Below are 23,098 nucleotides of genomic sequence, written 5' to 3' on the forward strand. Positions count from 1 at the left end.
CATCTTCTGCGGTCATCACACGGTTACTTCGTAGATAAAATGTCATTCCCCTAAATGCATACTTAACTCCTTCGGCACATAATATATGCAGAAAAACGTTAACGACTGATAAATCGAGTTTGACGGTATAGGTATAGCAAATTTTCAGCCAAGCCATGTGTTCATTGTCAGCTTCTAGATCTTTCTCAAAAAGAGCGAATTTCATAAGGACGACGGCGACCATCATTTTCGACCCCTCGCTCCCGATCGGCCGGCGATGTTCCGACACGATCTGCAACAAGTCTGACTGTACCTCGAAAAGCGGCACAAGTCCGCCTGTACGATAAGATTACAGTCAGCCGTCCTGTTGTCTTGGCAACTTTGGTTAGAAGGACCTAATAAGAGGATAAGACAAGAGAGGTTGGTCGTACGAGGATTGCATGGAGTACTTATGGTCTACGTCACAATCATTTCATGTCATGTTGTGTGCACTGTCATAACAGTTTTGAAAATACAGACTTTGAAGTTGCCATGTCATAGAAAAGCGTGCAGTATTATAATTCCTGTAGAAAATATAAAAGATCAATCTTAAACACAGAGGGAATAATATGCTTTATAACATTTCAAACAGTTTTGGATTGTAAAATAGACTTTGTTTTAAGATTAGAACGGGTGGTATATAATGACCCGTTCTATTTTTGAACCAATAATAACTTCTTCGCATTTTCTCGTCTCCATTCCAACTTTATCAATGAGGCGTGGTGACGGGAATTGATAATAATGGGAGGTTTTTGAGTTACACGATGTTATCTTAACTGCAGTCAAGATATTACACGAGAGGAGCATCACTAACAAACAAAACTATGACGCTAAAAATTGTTTGTCTGACGTGAAATTGGAATTTCCTGATTGGCACAGATTAACTTACAGTGTATTATAGCATTACAACCGAATATCAATACTCCGAGATAATAATGTTCTTGTTAAGTCGATTGTTTTATTACTCTTTCAGTCTTAATAAGTTTATGTTTACATTGTTCCTTTTTCTTTGTTCTGTTTACAAAAAATGAGAGTGAAGTGAGTTGATCATGGGTAGGCCCATGGGGATGTCAAACCTAATACTTATTGTGCCAGTACTCCTGTCACAAACACAAACACACACTTGCCATCTGCTAAATAATAAAAATCAAATGGCTTAACTGCAAATATTCTGGCTTAACGCATTGCAGCCACCCTCTGGCAAATGATTTGAATATTGTATAGAAAGGACTGGGACCAACCAAATGATTGGGAGCTATCGCAATGAAGATTAAACATATTCAAAATGGTGGGCTTAAAATGAAGAAGGAACTTGAATGATCGAACTTGTTGAGGATGGCTCTTTTAGCAAAGTAATGTCTTTGTTTTAGAAGGATAACAAGAGACCGCGACAATAAGTGCGCTGTATATTTCAGCTCAGAATGCACCACGATTGAAGATAAGTTGTGTATTTTTAATGATTACCAGCAAAATCATATTAGTCGATGGCACTGATTCCCCCACCTCCACATTCTATCATATACCCTTATCTGCTTTAAATAAATGGGCGAAATTTCTAGTAGTCCAGTACCAATCCAAACTCACCGAGATTAGTAATGCCCTGGGACGTACAGGCTGGTCTGCTGCATTCTCTCTGTGACGGGGGTCTAGTGCGAAGGTCACAGCGGTCACTGAGCCGTCCACTGACCAGGCACTGCACTGTCCGGCTTTGTAAGCCCGTTCCACAGGTCACAGAACACTATATCATTTGACAAAGATATATCAAATGCATCACACCATTTCTGATTTTCCTTTACTTCTCTTTTTTGAACGAATTATTTTATTTGAATCATAAAATAAAACAATTATATTTTAATGATCTTATGATATGTTGACAGTAAGGGAAAAAATTATATATCAAATCGCCATTTTTTCAAGTGTGCAGGTAACTTTTCTTGGCTATCAAATATTTTAGGTCCTGTTGTTTTTTCACAAAAACTTTAAATAAAGCATAACTTGGGAAATTATTCTTAAATTTACAAATATAAATATGATACTTCAAAAGTAAAAACAGATATGAAATGAATTTATCAGTTTAAATTCCAAACATGTTTTTTTCACAATTAGTGACATTTATTTGAACATCATTTTGGAAAATTTTGGAAAGGAGGGCTAGACAAATAGGAATAACCTTTTCACACTCACAAAATAAGTGGACCATTGTTTCCTAACTTTTATCTCAAAAAAACACAATTAGGTGAATCCTTAGATTTAATATTAAAAAGGAAATCATTTAGTGCAATAGCTTTATGAAAAATCTTAAAATACAATGATCTCAATTTAGTACCAACGGTATAAAAAAAAATTGTTCTATGAACTTTTTCCCAATTAATGGTCACCGGTATCAATAAACAATCATCCCAGTAGGCATATCTTTTGTCAGGAGTGTGCGATCCCAGTAATAAGTTGTACGTATTCTTAGGGACTTTTTAAAAACTCAATAGTTTTTGTACAGTTGTTTCATGATCCTTTACTTCACTTCCTATCGGTGATTTAATGTTTTGATTGACTTTTGAATACAGATAAAATATAATCTTCCCATTTGCTGAATAATAATTTAGTTTAACAAAAGAAATGGACTGCTAAAATGTTGAACGATGCTAATTTTGCAACAAATACATAGAGTATTTTAGTAAAGAGGTCAAATAACGACAAGTAGTAATGATGTCATGAGAAAATTCCAAAGCCACTATGTCTTGTATTCCATGACAGTCCATGGTGTTCTTTAATGAAACTGGAGAAGAATGGGTTGAGATGTCAGAGGACTGTCAACCGTCTGTTCATCAATGACCCGTTTTAACCCTCTGTGCACCATACTCATTACTTGTCTATAGATAATAGTGTGTAAAATTTGTGCACATTTGATTCACTGACACAGAAAGGGTTAAATAACATGGATGTCCCTGTGTCCAACATTATGAATAGTAACAATCTCATCAGGCAAGCAATCATGGAGTAGAAAACAGGGACAAAATATGTCATTGGTGACTAATGTTTAACATATAATGCAGCAGTCAGGACACATTTAATTACACGTCGCTCACGTTCAGACTCATAGGTATCATTGCAAGTTGCAGTGGGCAAAAGTGTTCTGATGTTTATGGTCTGGATAGGTTATTACAACAGCGCTGTTGTATAAGAAAGCTGAATGGCATTGCGAGTTTACACATATAAGAATTTCAAGTGTTCTACTTACAGACGGGCTACGTTTCATACTGATAAACAACAATTACCAGTAACATGAGAAATAACATAGATGTCAAGTTCAAAAATTTTTTATGAGTGAGATTTTCATGACTCAGCATCTCGGTGCGCACGCATGTGAGTGAGCGAGGGAGCGAAGCGACTGAGCGAGGGGAGGGTGTGTCCGCCCTCCCATGGAAGGGAGCTTTTCACAAGCTGGTGCATACTTAAGTGACTTATTTTTACTTATTTTGAAAGACAAGAGGGAAATATGCCTTCAATTGCAACTCTCACTTTAATCATTTAAACTATGCTCCCAATGCGTGAGAAAAATGGGTGTCATGCGTGAGATCGTGAGACAGACCCTAAATGCTTGAGTCTCACTCACAATGCGTGAGACTTGGTAGCTCTGGAAATAATCGTTGATACATTTCATGGAAGCATCGTTAAATTTCCAGAAAAAAAAAAATCAACCTCCAATTTCATTCCCAGGGTCAACACTACCATTACATGCCACTGTACACCCCTAAGTTTGCACCAGTGGGATCCTGTATAGAGAAGGCATCTTGCCTGGCATGCTTCCAAGGAGAAACGAGGACTTACAGGTTTCCAACTGTACGACACCCAATCGGGTGCCCTGCGCTGTGGGCAGCTAGCCTTCATACACCTGGCCTGAGTCACGGGCTGCGGCTTGTGGACGCAGTGCGAGTTCGGGTAGACTGTCATCCGATTATCACCGTTGATACCTGCGCAGATGATGTCTCTTCGTCGAAAGGCACTGCGACAGTCTCCCTCGCACTGCAAGGTACCATGCGGGTTGGATAACACTGTTATTAGACTTTCTTACAATACGTTGATGTAACTATCGATACCAGAATAACACATTTTGAATCCTACATCCATCAAATACAAAATATAGACGAATTTGAACTGCACCGACTTTGACCGATATCATTAACATTCTATTCAACTTATGCCACATGTAAAAACGAACTTACATCAGACAATGATAAGTAGAATGAATCGTTTTATCATTAATTACAAACGACGCAGTGATTTGGAACAGTGATTGATTCCGCAGTTCAATAAGCCTTCTTTACGAATTCTTTAATAACGCGTATCATTTGAAACCAGAGATATAGCAAATGGTTATTAGAAAAAGGTCAAAGGGTAACCAGAGGGATGTCAAAGGGTAACAAGAGGAATGTCAAAGGGCAACCAGAGCGATGTTGAAGGGTGAACAGGGGGATGTTGTAGATTAACCAGAGGGCCACGGATGTCAACATTTACCAAAGGGAAATCAAAGGGTAACAACAGGAACATCAAGGGGTAAACAGAGCAATGCTGAAGGGTTCCCAGAGGGATGTTGTAGGGTAACCAGAGAGATGCCAACGTTTTACCAAAGGGAAATCAAAGGGTAACCCGAGGGATGTCAAATGGAACAATAGAAATATTAGAGGGTAACGAGACGGACTTTGTCAGATGGTAGCGAGAGGGACGTCAAGGGTAATGAGAGGGCTGTCGAAGGGTTGAAAGAGGATGTCGAAGGGTAACCAGAGAAATGTCGAAGGGTAACAAGAGGGATGTCAAGGGGTAACCACAGGGATGTCAAAGGGTAACCAGAGGAATGTCAAGGGGTGACCACAGCAATGTTGTCGGGTGACCAGAGGGCTGTCCAAGGTAACAAGAAGAAAGTTAAAAGGTAACGAGAATAATGTCAAATGGTAACGAGAGGGATGTAGAAGGGTAACCTGAAGAATGTCAGAGGGTAAGCAGAGGGATGTCAATGAGTTACCAGAAGAATGTGAACCAGTAATTATAGTGGGATGGCTACATGTAACCAATTAAAAGGTCAAAACGTCAACTGGTTGTCTCACCTGCTGCCACGCCTGCGGCACCCAGTGAGGTTGGCAAGAATTCCCACCGCACAGCTGACGAGTCAGTGGCTTGTCGCTTATCCTGCAGTCCCGGTCCTCCATGACTGCGTTGGTACTCTCGGCCACACAGAGTACACTGCGAGCTTGTATGCCGCATGCCCTAGGACACTAAAGAATAATGGAGGTATGCGACAACAGTTACTATGACCCATTGGAATGTCTGATTATGATCGAATTTTTCCGTTTCAGTTTCCTTTATAGTGGGGTGGCTTAGTGACAAATATACTGATAATCGTGACACGCCGGACAAAAGTGTCATTTTTTCCTCAGACATTTGTATATATATGAGGATCAAAATTAGGGGGTGCTCCAAGAAATCCGCTAACAGAAAAAATGAGAAAATGCCCTTAATTTGTACATAACAATAATGTCTGAATTCAAAGACTACACACAGGGCATTCGCCAGGTTTCTGTACAATGCAATGCAATGTACATGGTTGCTAGTCTTAAAATTCAGACCCATAATACGACATATTATGTGCATGTTTACAGTAATACACCATTTTTACTGGTTTTCCTATGGTAACAGGTGGTTAGTCTGTGCTGCGGACCTGAGGGAGGTGTGTTGGAATAGTCCAGTTTTCTTAAGCACCTTTTCATTGAATAATTTCATATAATTTCTGGTAAAGGATTTTTTTAGTACTGTCTACCTCCTGTAGAGAAATGGCAAAGAGTGACATGTGACTCTGGCTCAGATACTTTAAATCTTGGGCAATGACTGAGCCAGGTGTAGGACTATGTCACAGTTCATTTTTTCTCCCAGAACTACTAGTTTACCAGTAGAAGAGCTGCATATTCCATTGAGAACTTAAGGTTTTGGGTATTGCCTTACATATTTCCTAACAAATTTAACCCGTTTCCTCCAAAATTGTGTGAATTCCATAGGTTTAGCGCAGGGATTACCTGGTTCCCGTAAGCAATTTTTATAGTCCGCACCTCCCCTCTTTATATGTTTCTTATTTCTTATGGGGGTATTCAAATGTTTAAAAAGGTTAAAAGTCTGTTTTCATAGATGAAGTTGAATTTAGACAATTTGAATATTTTTAAAAATATATTGATATTTGTAATTTCACTCATAAAGACTTAAAGCGGTTTGAATATTTTTGGTCTGATAGCTATGTATAGACATGTTATTAAAAAGTAAAAGCAATGTTTGATTGGTTCACATTATCCAAAGAGGGTGGGATGTAGTTGGCTGGTGAACAAAGTCTATGGGGAAGTTTAAAAAGTTGATAGAAATGAAACAAAATCGGCATAGAGCAGAATCTAAATCACAATATAATATGACAAAATTCCCGACCCAAAGGCGGTTGATTCTATGATGCTTTATGTCAAAATACATTCCACCCAAAATACATGTGATTGATAGGAGGAAAAAGTATAGTACATTAAAAACAATATAGTTCAACTAACCCATTAGTCCAGCAGCATAATGAAATGATTGTTAAGTTTTATCGCCTTGTCAATTGAAGATGATGTTACATAATGACAATTATCAAAGTCAGCTAGATCTACTAGTATATCAAGAAACCAAAAAGAAGGGGTGGGGTGGGGTGGGGAGAGAAGAATGAAGTAAGTTATTAGTATCTGTAGTTTTGGTTTTCAGTATATTCATTTTAATTTCCTTAATTTCCGTTTTGTGTACTAGTAATCTGCCAGGAACAAACACAAGAAAAACTTAAAGGTCCTATATATATACACTTTTGGGAGAGTGACTTGAAAAAAATGTTCAGGATATCACATTTTATGCATAATATGTGTAGGTCTGGGGGCATTTCATGAAGCATTTTGTCCGACAAGTTGTCGGACAAATTTGCTCTCTGCCAATCAGATGCAAGGATTTCTATAGTTTGAAACAGTTTGTCAGAAAAATATCTGACCAAACTGCTTCATGAAATGCCCCCCTGTTGTATCACAAGACATCCTACCATATACAGTTTTTACAATCAAAGCAAACATATAAAGAGATATCAGTATTTTTCTCATTAAAGCATAAATGCGGACGGTTTAGTCTGGAAACATGTTATCATAGAAATATTGTTCACATTTTGTGTTATTAACAATACTTAACATTGATTATACAGATTCATTTTTTACAGAGGTTCTTTCTATCCGTAACTCACACTTAAGAATAATTTTCAAGCACTAATTTTGGGTTTTTGCCTTTAATTATCCACAAAAAGGAGGACTCAATGCATAAATGGTGTATGCTTTATTTTTGGAAAATGTTGAGGAGATCAGGAAAATAATATATATAAATGTAGATTTTGGACCTGAAGGAGCAGTTGAAGCATTTTTAAGAAACAATGCCTTGTGGCATCGTTCTTATCATCAAAAATTAATAATGACAAACTCAAATGAAAATTGGAGGGGGGAAGAAAAGATGAAAATAATGACATGAGACAGCTTGGTAAAGATTAAACGCTAAAATAGACAATGCAGCCTCTTTTCTCAGTTCATACTTATCCAGAGTGTGTGCTTTCTTTCCAGTACCGGTATTATTATTTAGATAGGTTAGGGGAATCCCTTTGGATTGTGTGATACATCATTTTAAAGCTTACAGTCTGCTCTTTCAGAATCTGTCCTTAAAGGACAAGTCCACCTTCATGCGCATGTGGATTCAGTGAATACAACAATATTAGTAGGACACATCACAGAAAGCTTGGAAAAAATCGTACAATCCGTTCAAAAGTTATGATCTTTTAAGGTATCTGCACAGTCGCGGCTGGATGAAAAGACTACCACAGTGTATGATGTCACATGTGCACATTCTAAGGAAAATGAAATGAGAATTTCACAAAACCATACTTTTTGAATAAAGTTCACATAGTTTCTTTGACTTGCTACTGACGTATGTCAAGGGTAATATTATTCCCCCTGCCTTCTGAAAGAGAAGTCGAGTATCCTTTTGTAAGCGAAAATAATTTATGTTGAATTTTCTTTATTCATTCTTTATATCGTTGTACACATGTGACATTACAAGGTATAGTAGTCTTCTCATCCAGCCTCGACTGCATGAGCAGAAACTTCAAAAATTCATAACTTTAGAACAGATTGTCCAATTTTCCTCAAACTCTCACTGATGTGTTCTACTATTGTTGCTGCATTCACTCAACCCACATGCTATATAGGTGACAAATCTTTGTCTGGCGACTTTTTTGTTGATCAATTATACCAACCCTGATGGAAATCTCTTCAAATTCATAAGTTCTGAAGTCTCCTTTAAGTTTTATAACCAAAATCTATATATGTAGTTGCCATGGCAACATACCACTTAACACTAATGAAAAGTATTTCAAACCTCTATACATCCCGTTGGTCAGTTGTACCTATTCAAATGGAATCTCTTCCAAACTGGAAAATAGCCTCCTGTAACTAACTTCAATTAAAAACCCTAGTTTTGGGTTGCCATGGCAACGCACAAATCAACAATTATATTTGACCCCTGGTTTATACTCTTGGTACCTTCTATACAACGTTCATATCAAATTTTGTGAAAATTGAATCTTCCTACCTGGAGAAATAAACAAAAACATGATTTTTAGAAAAAGTTCATTGACCTTTGACCTTTGACCTTTGGAAAATTCACCCCAAATTCAATCAAAATATTTTACTTGTTCTCAATATTCTTCCTGCCAAGTTTTATCCAGATTGGATATTCCTGACCTCAGAAATAGCCAACAAACCTATTTCACAAATAAAGGTCATTGACCTTTGACCTCTGACCTCCTTCCCAGCATCAATTTTCTTGGAGCACCCTATTTTTTGAGAAGGTACATCATGAAGTACCTTTGGTGAAAAAATCATGCTTTTGTCCGCCGTGTCACGATAATTTCACTAAGCCACCCCACTATTATAACGTATGGCATATCAATGGTCACAGAAGGAACATAATCTGTAGAGCGTTTTACATGGGAAGATTGGACTCGATCGTAACATGAAAAGAGTACAAGTTGTAATGATTTAATCCCACTCAGCAAGTAAAAGGCTATTACTTTTACTTGTCTTGACTGAAAGGAGAAAAAGACTTCTTCCTCTTCCTATTTTGCTGACTTTGCCTTGTTAATTCCTCTGACATTCCTCGCTGCAGTATTTGTGATGACATACACTCATTACACATTCATTATGTATTTTATCATGTCATTTTTGTTAAAGTCAAGCTCATGAAAGTAGTATCATCTCTAATTTTTAACGTCACCAATAAAGCTTGGGTTGTAGGCATAAAATTGTTGGTTTGATGGTCTGTCTATTATAAATTTATGTCACATTTGAAGAAGGATTTAGGCGACATAAAGGACTACAGGAAATGTCGGAAATGAGCTAAGAAACACAGTCGGGATTCACGCATGTGTTTCTTACTTGAATCACCAGATCTTCGAAATAGTATTTGGGCTGACGCCATATACAGTACTAGTATTTAGGTTTACTTGTTTTCTGAAGTGACCGAGAATGCCGTAGAACTCATGGGATAATCGCACATGGTTACTATTAACTCTTTAAGGACTCTAGACTTTTGCCGGCATTTGTTACTGTTACATTTTTGTTCCTCTGTTTATGATTTGTTTGTTGTTTGTTTTTTAACATCGTACATACACATGGAAGCCGATTGGAACAAAATCCTTATGAAAAGTCAGAAATGGGCCATGGGACCAATAGTGACTGGTTTCTGATGGTCATTCGGAAACCGTCTGTCTTGATCAATAAATTATTCCGATGGATTTCATTAGTTGAATGACCACATGGAACAAATGAGCTGTCTCCGCGGATGCATGTGCTCCCCAGTGCATGCCTACTAGTATTTGCAAATTTCTGTATTCATAACTGAAGACGAGCAAGCAAACTTCTTCAGTGATCTCTACTGTTGAAAAGAATAAAGTAATGAATAATTAAACTTGCAAATAAAGCTACGAAACATAATGATAGCTCACCGTTTAGTTTTAATCAATATAAAATGTATTCAATCAATTTAAATACAGTTGTATAAAGGAAAATGTTGAAAAATTGTCCCATGAGTTGAATACCAGCCTGTATTTTGCAGCTATCAAATCTACAAATATCTACCCATTATTTCACACACACCATAACACTGATTTATACATGGTCATTACTGTTCTTTCTCATGCAGTGTACTTCTTTTACTATAAGTAGAAGGCATATGCGTTATTATTGAGTGCAGACACACTTAATATTTGTCGACGTCGTGACTACAGTGCTTACCCGACTCCATGACGACATGGACCACGAACACTCTCCTTTGTTGCACGTTCTCGATCGAGCTGGTCGCTGGGACATGTCACAGCCACTTGTTTCAGAACATGTAACTTGTCGGGTTTCCTGCCCTTGACCGCAGGGTGTCGAACACTGAAACATAGTTCATGATGGAGAAGGCATCATATTTAATTACTCTCAAGACTATTTCAAATGCGTCATTAATCTAAAACGTTATTCTAAAATCTACGATGAATTTCCAGTTTCCCACAGAGCACATTTCAACAGCTGCATATTTCAGATCGTGTATAGAGTATGAGAGAATAAAGACTTTGTCACGATATACAATCCATCCGAACTTAGTAATTCCCTCAATATTCTTTAAATTTGGGTAAACATGATATGAAGCTCTTTATTCATCAAAATCTGGACACAATTTCTGTATGATGACAAGCTACTGATAGAAATCATTCTGATAAAGATTTTGATACCTGTGACCAGTCGGAGACGACCCATTGAGGGCCGCAGATCTGTTCGTCACAAGGCGTGGTGACGTTGGGTTTGTTCGTCTGGTTACAACGCTCATTGGGCACTGATGTGTCCAGACCCTGTCCCATCATCAGCCAGCAGTGCACTGTCCGGAAGCGGAAACTGGCTTTACAGTCCCCTACACAATTACTCCACGTACCAACCTCCCATCTAAGACACAGCAAAGATAAAGAAGTGGTACAGATCGGTCAACACCTGTGGTTATCTCTATTATGGCAGGGTCAACTTAAAGTTGGCAGATGTTCCGCCGAATGTTAGAGATCAAGCTTAAAACATGGCACGTGACCTTTGGCCTCCTCACCTTGGTTCACACGGTCGCCCAGAGCACTCTTTGGCAATAACGTCAGGTTTAGTGTCTGGATCACACATTGTATCTACGACCTGTTCTTCATCCACGTCAACACAGTACGCGTAGTTCCTGATGATACCTGTTCAACAATTGAAATAGAATTCGTGACTGCCGTTTTCATCATGTATCTACGGTCAGCAAGGAATGGTAAAGTACTATAAATCATTAATCACTCTTAAATTATTGACAATGCCCTTCCTCTAAATTCCCCGTTGAGTTATTCACAACGAGGGTATCTATGTAAGCACTTTTGGTAATCCTACCAGCAAAATCAACTTGCTGACAGGCGCTTTCAGGAGTTCTTTAATGGGGCTGATAAATGCCTCATGAATACTATATTGATTAACCATAAAATAAAATAAAAAAATGAAAGCCAATCCAGACCGAAGAAGAGAATCTGATCCTTAGTAAATTTTTTGTACTTTAGATGTTTGTTCATCTATTGAAACTTCCAATTTGACCATGCTCTGTAGTCAAAATTTCTGATTTTGACGTAAGCATGTAGGATGTGAACGCGGAATACATGGACATCTGTTGATATTGCAACTTTAAAAGCTACATAAAACAAAACAATTATTATTAGATCTACAAGACATTACCGCAAAGCCAACTATACACCTTCCCGTGAGCCTTCCTACAAGTCTGCGTGCACTATCCATGGTGTCGCACTACCAGTGGTATTCACTCTTTTTGGTGTCGTACCATTCATGGTGTCCTACTTTTCATGGTATTGAACTAATCCGAGGAGAAGATGAGGATGTGCGATTACTTTCTAGATCTGGCGGATGATACCTACCTCTTGTGCAGGTGGCACTACACGGCATAGTGTCGGTGATCCTCCAAAAGAACTCTGGAGGGGGTGTTGTCGTCGTCGCCATCTCAGTCGTCATTTCTGTCGTCATCGCTGTCGTCATCATTTCACTGGTGACGTCAGCTGTTGTTGTAGGTGCTAATGATGTCATCAAGGCAGTCTCACTGGCGGTGATCATGGTGGTCATGAGCTCCGTGGTGGTGGTGGTGGTGGTAGACGTCGTTATGCGGACTCGCTCAGTGACGCGGCGACCAGACTGAGGCTTCGTGGTGTATCTCACTTCATTATCGATTTCGGACGAGTAAAAATCTCTTTCGTAGTCTGATTCAGAATCATCGTCAATGTCATCAGGACCCTCCGATTCGAAATCAATCTTGTTGTCGCCTTCGTGTGGATTTACGATGGGATCGTCAATGTCGCCCAAGTATATGTCTAGCTCCTCTGTGGACGTCTGGAGGGTCGTTACTTCGATCACGGTTCGGTCCGTATCGGATTGCCGCCGGGAGCCGTCCGTCCGATACGGCGGACCATACTGAAGACCTTCTACTTCGGCAGTTCCTGATATAATTTGGGAATGAAGGAGAAATTATGTCCTACCATGATTTGAACCACAGTTGAGATCTCATATCAAAACAATACAATTAATTGGGTATGGGTAATGGGTAAAGCCATCTGAAGTGTAAAACATTACCCAATCTAAAGATTGTGCCATACAATTGCCATTACAACTTGAAGAAAAGAACATTTTAACACACCTCGTCATAAGAAAGGATTTGAGAATCTTTTTGGAAATATTTTCCGTCCAAAAGAGTTTAGAACAAATGTAGTGATTATAACTGATCTATCTTCAGTCAAATTGTCTGCCGTGCCTCTATATGACAATAATATGACGCTAATAAGTTACGTCCTTCTCATTCTCATAAGGAGAATATCTGAGAAGTGTCAAATAAAGTGTGCCACCGTGTTTACCAACTCGTTCCTCGCTCCGTCTATCTGTAGCTTCATCCCTCCCGACAGGGTGAGTCAGGGACGACAGATCAAGGTCCTCCTCCTCGAAGATACGATCGTTACCTGTGGTCTCCAAGGCGGCTACCTCTGCCCATCCCATTGGCCATCCTCCACCTTGCATTCCCGGGGAATTACCCCAGACCTGATCTGGTACTCTGTTGTTACTTGTGCTATTAGCGTCTCGACTGTTGTTTGGTCTGCGCGCACTATACTTGTCGTAGTCAAAGCCTCGAGAGTTCCCTTCGTCCCGGTGTAGTGTGTGTGTCCTATCTTCATTCTGTGAGGAGTGTTCATCCACGCCCCGCGAGGCGTTCACTGCCTCAAGAAGACCTGCACTGGCAGGGATTCTTGAGTGATCGCTTTCATCACCAAGACTATTCGATGCATTTCTCATCGAATACTGTGTCCTATTTTGAATTGAATCTTGCACGTGCCACGTCAGCGGTTCATCCATAACATCTGGTCTGTGGTCCATCTTATTGGTCCCTGAAAATATATCTCCTTTTAGACTTGCGTAGGTTATATTACTTGTGTGCTGTTTCCGAGTTTCCACGTTTCCCTGTTCGTCTAATGATTCCACAGGATTTTCAGTAGAAAATAACAACTCACTCACAGTTGGGTGATTGAATGTTGGTTCTCGAGAAACAGGGCCCGGGGCTGCCGTCGATACCTCCAAAGGAATGACATACTCGTATCGTACTGTGGTATTGGCATCGTATACGAAGTTTAAAATCTGAAAGTGGAACGAAAAGTTAAGTAAATAAAAAGTGTTACGAACTATGCAAGTTAGTTCCTTGTGCATTTAAATCGGTGCTTGCTTTATGTTTCAAAACTAATTCCAAGTTTAAGCTCAGTGCTGTAACATAGCTTACATTGCCATACTTATACAAAATGATCAAACATACGCTCGTGCTTTGGTGAACATTTGATTTATAATGTGTACAGTAAGAGCTCCGAATTAAAGAAATGATGGAAGTGAGATGGAAAGGAATTCGAAATGAAAATAACAGTTGTACGACCAATCAATCATACTGATGCTATACAATCGCAATCACATGAGATTTAAACGACTTTCGCGTACAAAGAGAGCTACAGGTATGATACCAGTTCCGGGTAAGATCAGCCAATAGACATTTGTATTAGTTGTTCCTTTTATGTGTTCCGCTCCGAAGGCTAAGGAGATGCACATCCAGATCACGTATTGGTAGGACCCTGCCAGGGAAGACCTGATTTTAATACGTGTCAGCACCCCGGTCAGCACTCACCTGTACAAGGAGTGTGTCATTCGTTGGTCCTTTCAAACTAATGGTTTCTACGTCATCCCACTGCTGCCGCTGAGCGTTGAAAAGAGTCTGGCGGTGGTAGCGAATCCGCGAACCCAGCGCCCAAAAACTGTACGGAACTTCGCTGTGTACGGTCCAGTGCCCATTGAGCAAGTATTCCCCATTCAAAGTGGAGAGTGCTACGCCAAACAGGATACAACAGGAGATGAGGCTTCATTTTGGCATTAAAAACAATCTTAAAGAATACTTTAAAGAACATTAAAAAGTAAACTGCTGACATACCCAGACTGATCTCATACCAAACATCTTGGAAATAATATTATACAAAACTCGACGCGTAAAAGAAAAGGATATTGATACTAAAAGAACAAATAAACAAACACCCATTTTGTGATAACATTTCATTAGATGTCATCTGCACGTGTAAGTTTGGCTTTAATGCAAAGCTTTAACATCTGCTCTCACTCCTCTGCATTCATAAAACGAACACTGCCTTTACTTATATTTAATCACTCATATACGAAACTGTATGGTGATGACAGTCATAGTCGAACGCAAGACATCAAAATTTTAGTTAATTCAAGAAGATAAGCACTTTGTTGCTTGGGGAAGTGTAACCGTGTCCATGGCCTTATAAAATGTATCACCAGTAAGCATGGCCAGCAACGTGACTTGCCAGGTGAAGATAGCACCCAGATCTTCTGACCTCAACTATATATCCCTAGCTCATCATGCGTCAAATTGAAGATCAAGTGGGAGCCACAATCTTGGGACCGACACCGACCACATTCAGGTAATAGTGTCGTTGACTACGCGTTGCGGTAGGAATCCCCACGACAGGGGTTATATCATCAAGACGTGGCATCGCCTCACAGGATAGAAAGCGGTTTACCAAATTGTGGCGCCCGCATGTGTCTGTAAAGTTTGTTCCATTCACGTCAGATCGAGTACATCGATTAACTCCAGATTGCATATTCAGTTTCTTTCTATATAGTGGGGTGCTTTGGCATAGTGGCTAAGATTCCCGACTCACAATCGGAGGACCCGAGTTAGATTCCCGCCCGGTGCTTACTTCCTTGGACAAGATGTTTTTACCCACCCCGTCCCTCTCGACTCAGGTGTACAAATAGATACCTGGCAACTCTACGGTAATAATAATGGCAGGGCGCTCTGGATATAGAGCATTGCCAACACTGAAGAGGCTACCCTGGGTAAAGAAGGCCTTATCATTATCATTATAGTCAAGTCACATACACTATATCATCAAAGCGTCATTTGCGTGCTTATTTTCCACCACTCAAAGGGTACTGGCAAGGATTTACTCGATTATGCACGGTACTTAATTACGATTAATGTGGAATTCGCTTTCGCATACAGCCCAAAGACAGATGTCATAAGCCACATGGAAATCAGAAAATTCACAATCATTTTAAATGATAACATAAAATACCACCATAACTAGTCATTCATGACACGATATGTGATATTAATGTGTAATTGATATGTAAGTGCACACTACTCGAGCTTTGGAAGAACGAACCTAGATAATTCCGGATACTGTACGTTTCAGATATGGCAATATTCGTGGCTCCTGGGGGTATCTGCAGTACATCTGTGTAGCCTGTAGGAATAAACAGATATAGACTCTCAGAAAGGATGTCAATCACTGTACAATACAACATACATCATGTATAATGACAATAAATCGTTTCAGTCTTGGATACCTAACTAATGTCTGAAGGGTACGAACACGCCTTGGATGGGTGGGCATCTTTACTCTGAAGAGACACTCATGATGTGGTATACCAGACAGTGGAGATCATGACCCGTTTCCTCTGTCTCACGTGACATTTCATGTTCCAAGGTCATGTCTTCTCTGTGCACTCTTGGCTATTTCCTTCCTAACGTCGAAGATATCGTCGTAAATATTAGGAATATCCAAAGTTTGTCTGTCCTCGTGCTCACATGACTATTTCTGCCTAAAAACCTTGTGTATTACCTCCTCAACTCATAAAGGCAAACCCAGAATATGATCATGTGACCAATACAATATTATGATAAACAATTGTATATACACGTATATAACATCCAATTGAACAACATTAGAGTCATACTGTGCGCCTTGAGCACACTGTTAACGACCAGTAAATCCATAACGAAAATAGCTCACGAAAACATCACATTCAGTATCATTGCGCGAGTATAACCCAAGATCGATATAAAACTTGTCATACTCGTATTTGCCTCTGTACCAAAGGTGTTCGTTTATATTTTTCTTTGTTCATCGAATAAGCTCAAAGATCTAAACTATCCCATTCCAGTGTAAAACTTATATTCTTTCAATGTTATCACGAACAAAAGTCCTTTTAAATTCCCGAAGTATAGCAAAGTCTCTGAAATGAAGGCCGTAGACACATTTTCTCCACAGTGTGCCACAGTGTGGCACCGAAGTAGAGAGGTAAGGCGTCTGGTAGAGAATAGATCTATCAAAAGTTTGCTTTTCAATAGACAAGTAGGAAAGGCTTACCTACTTGTAGATTCTCCACGATGATTTGATCAAAGAGCCGAGAACAGGTGGTCCCGTCTCCTCCGCAGACACCACACCCATCCGTGGACTTGGTCGAGTTGAGGTAACCATCGCACCCAATGCTCTGGTTTATAAAGACAACCACAAAGTATGAGATGGTAAAATGAATATTTTAATAAATCTATCAAGGGAGAAATGCAGTTATATCATTTCATTATAACATGTCTTATATCTGTGAATACTAGCTTATACTCAACAGCAAAGCTAGTAATATCACCGAAATGCAAACCTAGCTCTGCAGTAATGATGTAAGTAATGCTGATTGGAGTTATGAGAGATAATATCGCCGTACACTTTCAAATATTATATAGGCCTACATGTACAATAATTACAAGACTCACAAAACTTGGTTTCGCATAAGTTTGATTGACGATGAAAATGTATACATTTCGATTTTCATTTTTATATTCGAAGAAAGATTATACAAGCTTCCCTGAAAACGTCTATCACATTACTTACAGTTTTATACACACTGCACAGGAAGACTCAAGGCAAATTTGAAAGATCGAGCACAATCTTTCTTGACAAAATGTGTTTTACTCAACAGACGGATGAATGTGATAAACTTACTAATTTATGCATGAGATATGAGGTTTGCGTAATGTACTATTGTACGTTGAATTAATCTACAAACTGCATATGATAAAAGTGCTTTGGCATGTGTTGAGGTGCAGAGTCTTCCTAAATTTGTATTGATAGGTTACAAATTTAGAAATACATAACGTTTTTCTTGTATCTTATCTCTTACGAGACTGTCAAGGACGGAGGCCATTGTTTTATGGTACAACCTATTACGTGATGTCTGTTTATACAATTCATGTATTCAAGGGAGCTCTGTGGGTTTTCTATCATCTGACAGCGCATGCCAACTACTTCGGGCGCAGTCATGGGTAATTGTCGTCTGTGGTCAAAGTAGGTCAAAAGAACAAAGATATGCTTGACCAAGCTATACTTTGTGATGAGACAACATTTCATCAACCTCTTTTAAGTCTGACTCAATCTGTGAAATTTGTTTGTCACTCGGATTAATTGCTGCTGGGTGGTGGTTCTATCTTGTAAACCTTAGGCAAAGTTTAGGGTTGTCATGGACAGCCCATGTACATCTGTTTATCGTTTGTTTGCTTGTTTCCGTTTTACTGCGGGTCTTGTTAATGTGAATGCTTTTACGACACATTGCTAGCGTAGAACATCTGAAAACGTTTCATTACGCTAATGAGAAGTTGAGTAAATGCAAATACATAACTCACCCAACACGCGCCATTGATACAGACCCCCGTTTCCGGAACGCCCATGTTGAACCTGACACAGCGGGTTCCCAGCGGCACATCATGTTCCATCACCCGCACCTCGCCCCGATTAGCCTCGTTGTAGCACGCCAAAGTACATGGCCCGTAGCCTTCTCCTGCAAAAGTTCGGGGAAATAGGTTTCCTAAACTGGGAGGCATGCACAGATCTCATTGATCACGTTTTCTACATTTTCGTAGGCCTAAATATAGGAAAGCTCTAAAAATGTAGACGAAAGTTGACACAACAAAGCGGAAAACAAAAATTTCTCTCCGCACAGTTCTTCCCGATGTCATATCACATTGAGTGTAAAATAACTGATCATCTTCTGCCTCTTGGCTTGCCAGTGAAATAAGATAACATTACCTAGCGCATTCTAAAAAGCTAGTTTGCACATTTCCTTTTTAAATCATTCGACCTGATTATAATCAAACATCAAATTTTCATTCCACACTGTCAGTAATTACCGTCTCTCAGCCATGTCAGGTGTCCCTTATGTTGTTTGGCACTTTTATCTATCGGCAGTACTTAAAGGCATAGGCCAACTTTTTTTTTCTTTCGCTGTTTTCGTTTTCGTTTGTATTGATTATTTACATGTTCGAAGTTATATCCTCTTAATTGAATGATTTCTGTGTTGTATTTTTGTTAATTACGTTATCATTTTACGGTCTTGCAGGAAAACAGCTTACCCTGACAGCATAACTCTTCTTTTTTTTTTGTACAGTGATTAAATAAACGAGCCAAACTAAATTTAACTCCACACACACACACACACACACACACACACACACACACACACACACACACACACACAAAATCCTTTTGATTCTAATATCGTTTTTCTCCAAAGACATCATGTGGTAACGTTCAAATCATCAGAATGACATGACTTTTGTATTATTGTAAATCCTACGTATAGGTGAACTCACGTTCTGAAGGATAGTACGGTCTCCACGTGTGGCCCGGTGGTGCGATTTCTTGACATCTAGAGGCACGATATCCAAAGGCAGTCGAATATGGACAATTCTGAGATGTCAGTAACAGAACAGAGAAGCACAGAAATATGTATAGGTTGCCTATGTTGAATGTCCACAAACGTGAAAGTCACAAGTGCAATAATGTACATGATGGTAAAGCCGTAGCTCTTCTACAGGCAGCTACATGACAAGGGAATTGAAAATTTCGCTTTACTGGAAAATATGACTTGTACAATTATGGCGCAAAACACACTTTGGGCCATGGTTGTATTAGCACGTTATTGAATCTAATTTTTCTGGACGAGTGTTCATTTCACCAGGTGTAATAAGAGCTTGCAAAGAAATATCTGAATAGGTCACTGGAAAATACTATCATCATCAGCTTTTTGCGACATAATTATCATTTCTAACTTCTTTACTCTGATGTTCTTAGCAGAAACCATGATAATTCCATACAATTTCAAGTTATGACGCTTCAACTTATGAGCAAGACGCATGACTGTATGTGCTTGTTTGCTGTAGTTTGGGGTTGTTGTTGTTTTTTTTGCCAGTGTGTGTGTGTGTGTGTGTGTGCGTTTGAGTGTGTTTAAAGAAAGGCACATATCAAGCAGCTCTATAAACACTGTCAGAGCGAGCACGTGCCCAGGTCTTGACTTCTAGTGATGCTGTTCGATTACTCCACACTGCCTCATACAAAGGCGGATATATCGACAAGTAGACGCCAACAACGTGTCTATGTACCCCGGGATTGGAGGAATGATTTTAACGTCCCTTGGTAGTTGGAACATACGGGAGGTGACCATGAACTCTTATACACAGATTGGTCATGATCGTCAGAATAAGCAGAAAACCAACAGTGATAGAGAATGACTAATGTTTAAAGTTGCGCCTAAACACACAGATGTTAAAGAGCAGCGTTTAAAGGATGACAGATAAATATCAGGTATCACCCCGTGATGACACGAACTGAGACAAGATACTGATCCATAGTGATCGCAGCCCCCCCCCCCCCCCATCCCATAAACACACGAACACATGACTTCCAATCGAAAGGGGTGCGGGGGTGGGGGAGGGAGGGAGGGAACATTCTCCCTTTACCCACCCAAACACGAGCAAATACCACCCCCATACACACACACACACACACACACACACACACACACACACACACAAAACATTTCGCGGCCCTCCCCATATCAAGCAGGAAACAAATTTTGAGAAGTTTTCTGAACTGCTTAAACCAAATGTCTGAAAAAATAGGGGCATAGCAGGTTTAAGGGAATCCAAGTGCTAGCATAATGACGCAACGAGTTTCATCCAATGCTTTATCTCATATCACATGATGCTCACGTGAAGTGAGCGAGACGCGTCACGGCGGGGTCATTCCACGAGACCGACACCACGAGTCATACAGCCCATTGGTTCGACATTGAAAAAAAAAAAAAGGTTCACGAGTCACACAGCCCACGAGTTCGACACCAGGCGAACTAAGGCCCATGAGGTCGAAACTAGGTAAAAACAGCCCACGAGTTCATCAGCATTTACAACATGGCGCCTAATAAATAAGTCGGTCTCATGGGCCTTGTTTGCTTCGCCCAACTCATGGGCTGTATGACTCGTGGGCTGTATAACTCGTGGGCTGTATGATATTTAGGTGTCAAACTCGTGACGTGCACCCGTCATGGCTCCTAACTTCTCACCTGTATGCGACAAAGCCTGTATTCTTGTGGTCGTCCTTGGCATAGATCCGCACTAACTTCATATCCTCTGCAACAGTAAAAGCTATTATTACTGGGAAACTGTCACTATATCGACCAACATCAATATGTTTTGGACCTTAATACGTGATCGAAATTTCACAGCCTTTTCATGAAAACATTTGCAACGTTAACTTGCCAGGGATGGATACCATTAACGATAGTAGGAACTGATTCCGAACGATAGCACACACTAGATACAGACATGTACATTGTCCATTTTATTATGTTGAGATGGAGAAAAATAAAAATAAAAATGAACTTGAACTTAAACTTGACATACATGCATATACATACATATATACATACATACAAACATATATGGTCTTACAATATTGCGAAGAGATGGTACAAAGTAGTTCGTTTGGGTTCTCTTCCTCATTTATAGTATTATTCAGCCCATACACACACTAGACACAGACATGTACATTGTCCATTTTATTATGTTGAGATGGAGAAAAATAAAAATAAAAATGAACTTGAACTTAAACTTGACATACATGCATATACATACATATATACATACATACAAACATATATGGTCTTACAATATTGCGAAGAGATGGTACAAAGTAGTTCGTTTGGGCTCTCTTCCTCATTTATAGTATTATTCAGCCCATACAGCTGATGGAAACAAAATCATCATCTATGAAAGGAGACCCCGAAAGTTTACAATGGGGTTTAGAAAGTTCACAACGAATTTGTATCCGATACTCCTATAGACAACTCATAGTGGGATTGGAAGATTACCCTTCTCTGGCTAAGAAGACCACTACCTGCATGATCACTGACTTCTGGCTGTGGAAACTGCATTCAAAGACGGTTCACGAGGCTTACCTTTCGTCACGACAAACACGCCGTCTTCCTTCCACCCCAGTCCCACATGTGGCAGTGCATGGCGACCACGCCCTGTACTCGCTCCAATGGAAGATACCCTGAGGTACTGGCTGGGAAAACGATGTGCACGATTAGCCGAGAAGATGGCGGCGGTCACAAGACGACATCAGCAGGTGGTGACAGTAACGAGAGGCAGCGACGACCAGATCATTGCGATGATGGTATCCGTGACGTCGATGGAGGGGACGGTTGTGATGGGTGTGAAAGTTGGTGATTGAGGAATTGGTGTTGGTTGGTGTAATGGCGGATTGCGGTTGTGGAATTGGAGTAGTGTCATAAAGTTTGATTGTTGTGAAGATGGCGCGTTTTGGGGATGATGATAGAGCGAGGGCAATAGTATGTATGTAGGTAGTCGAAATAAGGGTATAATGGCGGGGATTGTTTGATGGTGACATTGGTTGTTGTGTATGATGATACGCGTCGAGGGTATTGCGATGCATAAAAGAAAGTGAAAGTGCAGTGAAAGGTTGATAAGTACATTGTAATGCATTTTGAGTGATGTTCATATAAAAATGAATATCAAATTATGTGAGAACAAAAAAGATCCCCAACTATATGAGAACAAACCATTAACTGCTGCGAAAGCTTCTCTTCATTTCACTCTTGGCTAGAGCAACAATACCCCAATACACGGTCAAAAAATATAGCCCGTCAATAATTATATCAAGGACCATTCTTGACACTTTTTGAGGTCTATGATTGTACCCATGCTTCTACACATCGTACTGGCTAAGATGATATTTGCAGACAACGAAGCCACTTGATCAAAGAAAAAATTTAAATGTTTCGAGTTTCTACGCAGCCGATCTCCCTGTTTCTCGAATGAGTTTCAGTAACGCGCTACAATAACCTATACGTGATGGAACTTCTGTTGTAACTACAAAGGAGATCGTGTCAAAGGAAGTGACATAGAAAGGGATACCCTGTATGGTATTGATGTGCTTTCGACACTCGGGTTCACCAAAGATGGGACTTGCAGAGAATTTTGATATGAGACAAAACAAAGCTAAATGTTTCCATTCACGAGGTGTATACGGTCGTATATTATAGTTTACGTCCGCACTCCTAAAACTTACTCATGTCACAAGCAGAAAACGTTATATTCCAATGTGTTTTCAGATTGGCGGTCTGTTTTTTGTTAGTCTGGGTTTTTTTTTTTTTTTTCGAGAGAGAGAGAGAGATCACTGTGTGCGCCGACCAGAAGCCATGGT

General features: G+C 39.7%; 1 protein-coding gene across 1 annotated transcript in view; it reads right to left on the reverse strand.

The window, feature by feature from the left end:
* Positions 1 to 216: 216 nt before the first annotated feature.
* Positions 217 to 23,098, reverse strand: part of LOC139742826 (ADAMTS-like protein 2) — a 45,208-nt gene continuing 22,326 nt past the window's right edge. Inside the window, exons 4-19 of the mRNA XM_071653343.1 lie at positions 21,828 to 21,937; positions 20,934 to 21,000; positions 19,186 to 19,282; positions 18,220 to 18,374; positions 16,913 to 17,036; positions 15,926 to 16,006; positions 14,368 to 14,564; positions 13,064 to 13,835; positions 12,080 to 12,652; positions 11,236 to 11,362; positions 10,877 to 11,084; positions 10,395 to 10,538; positions 5,118 to 5,285; positions 3,844 to 4,038; positions 1,603 to 1,756; positions 217 to 374 (exon numbers count right to left, since the gene is read on the reverse strand). Of these exons, the coding sequence (XP_071509444.1) occupies positions 223 to 374; positions 1,603 to 1,756; positions 3,844 to 4,038; positions 5,118 to 5,285; positions 10,395 to 10,538; positions 10,877 to 11,084; positions 11,236 to 11,362; positions 12,080 to 12,652; positions 13,064 to 13,835; positions 14,368 to 14,564; positions 15,926 to 16,006; positions 16,913 to 17,036; positions 18,220 to 18,374; positions 19,186 to 19,282; positions 20,934 to 21,000; positions 21,828 to 21,937 (3,324 nt within the window). The 3' untranslated portion in view covers positions 217 to 222. The remainder of the gene's footprint in view (positions 375 to 1,602; positions 1,757 to 3,843; positions 4,039 to 5,117; positions 5,286 to 10,394; positions 10,539 to 10,876; positions 11,085 to 11,235; positions 11,363 to 12,079; positions 12,653 to 13,063; positions 13,836 to 14,367; positions 14,565 to 15,925; positions 16,007 to 16,912; positions 17,037 to 18,219; positions 18,375 to 19,185; positions 19,283 to 20,933; positions 21,001 to 21,827; positions 21,938 to 23,098) is intronic.

The sequence above is a fragment of the Diadema antillarum genome, unplaced genomic scaffold (assembly GCF_040938485.1).
Source record: "Diadema antillarum isolate AM-2024a unplaced genomic scaffold, OU_Dant_1.0 seq00001022_RagTag, whole genome shotgun sequence".
NCBI lineage: Eukaryota > Metazoa > Echinodermata > Echinoidea > Diadematoida > Diadematidae > Diadema > Diadema antillarum.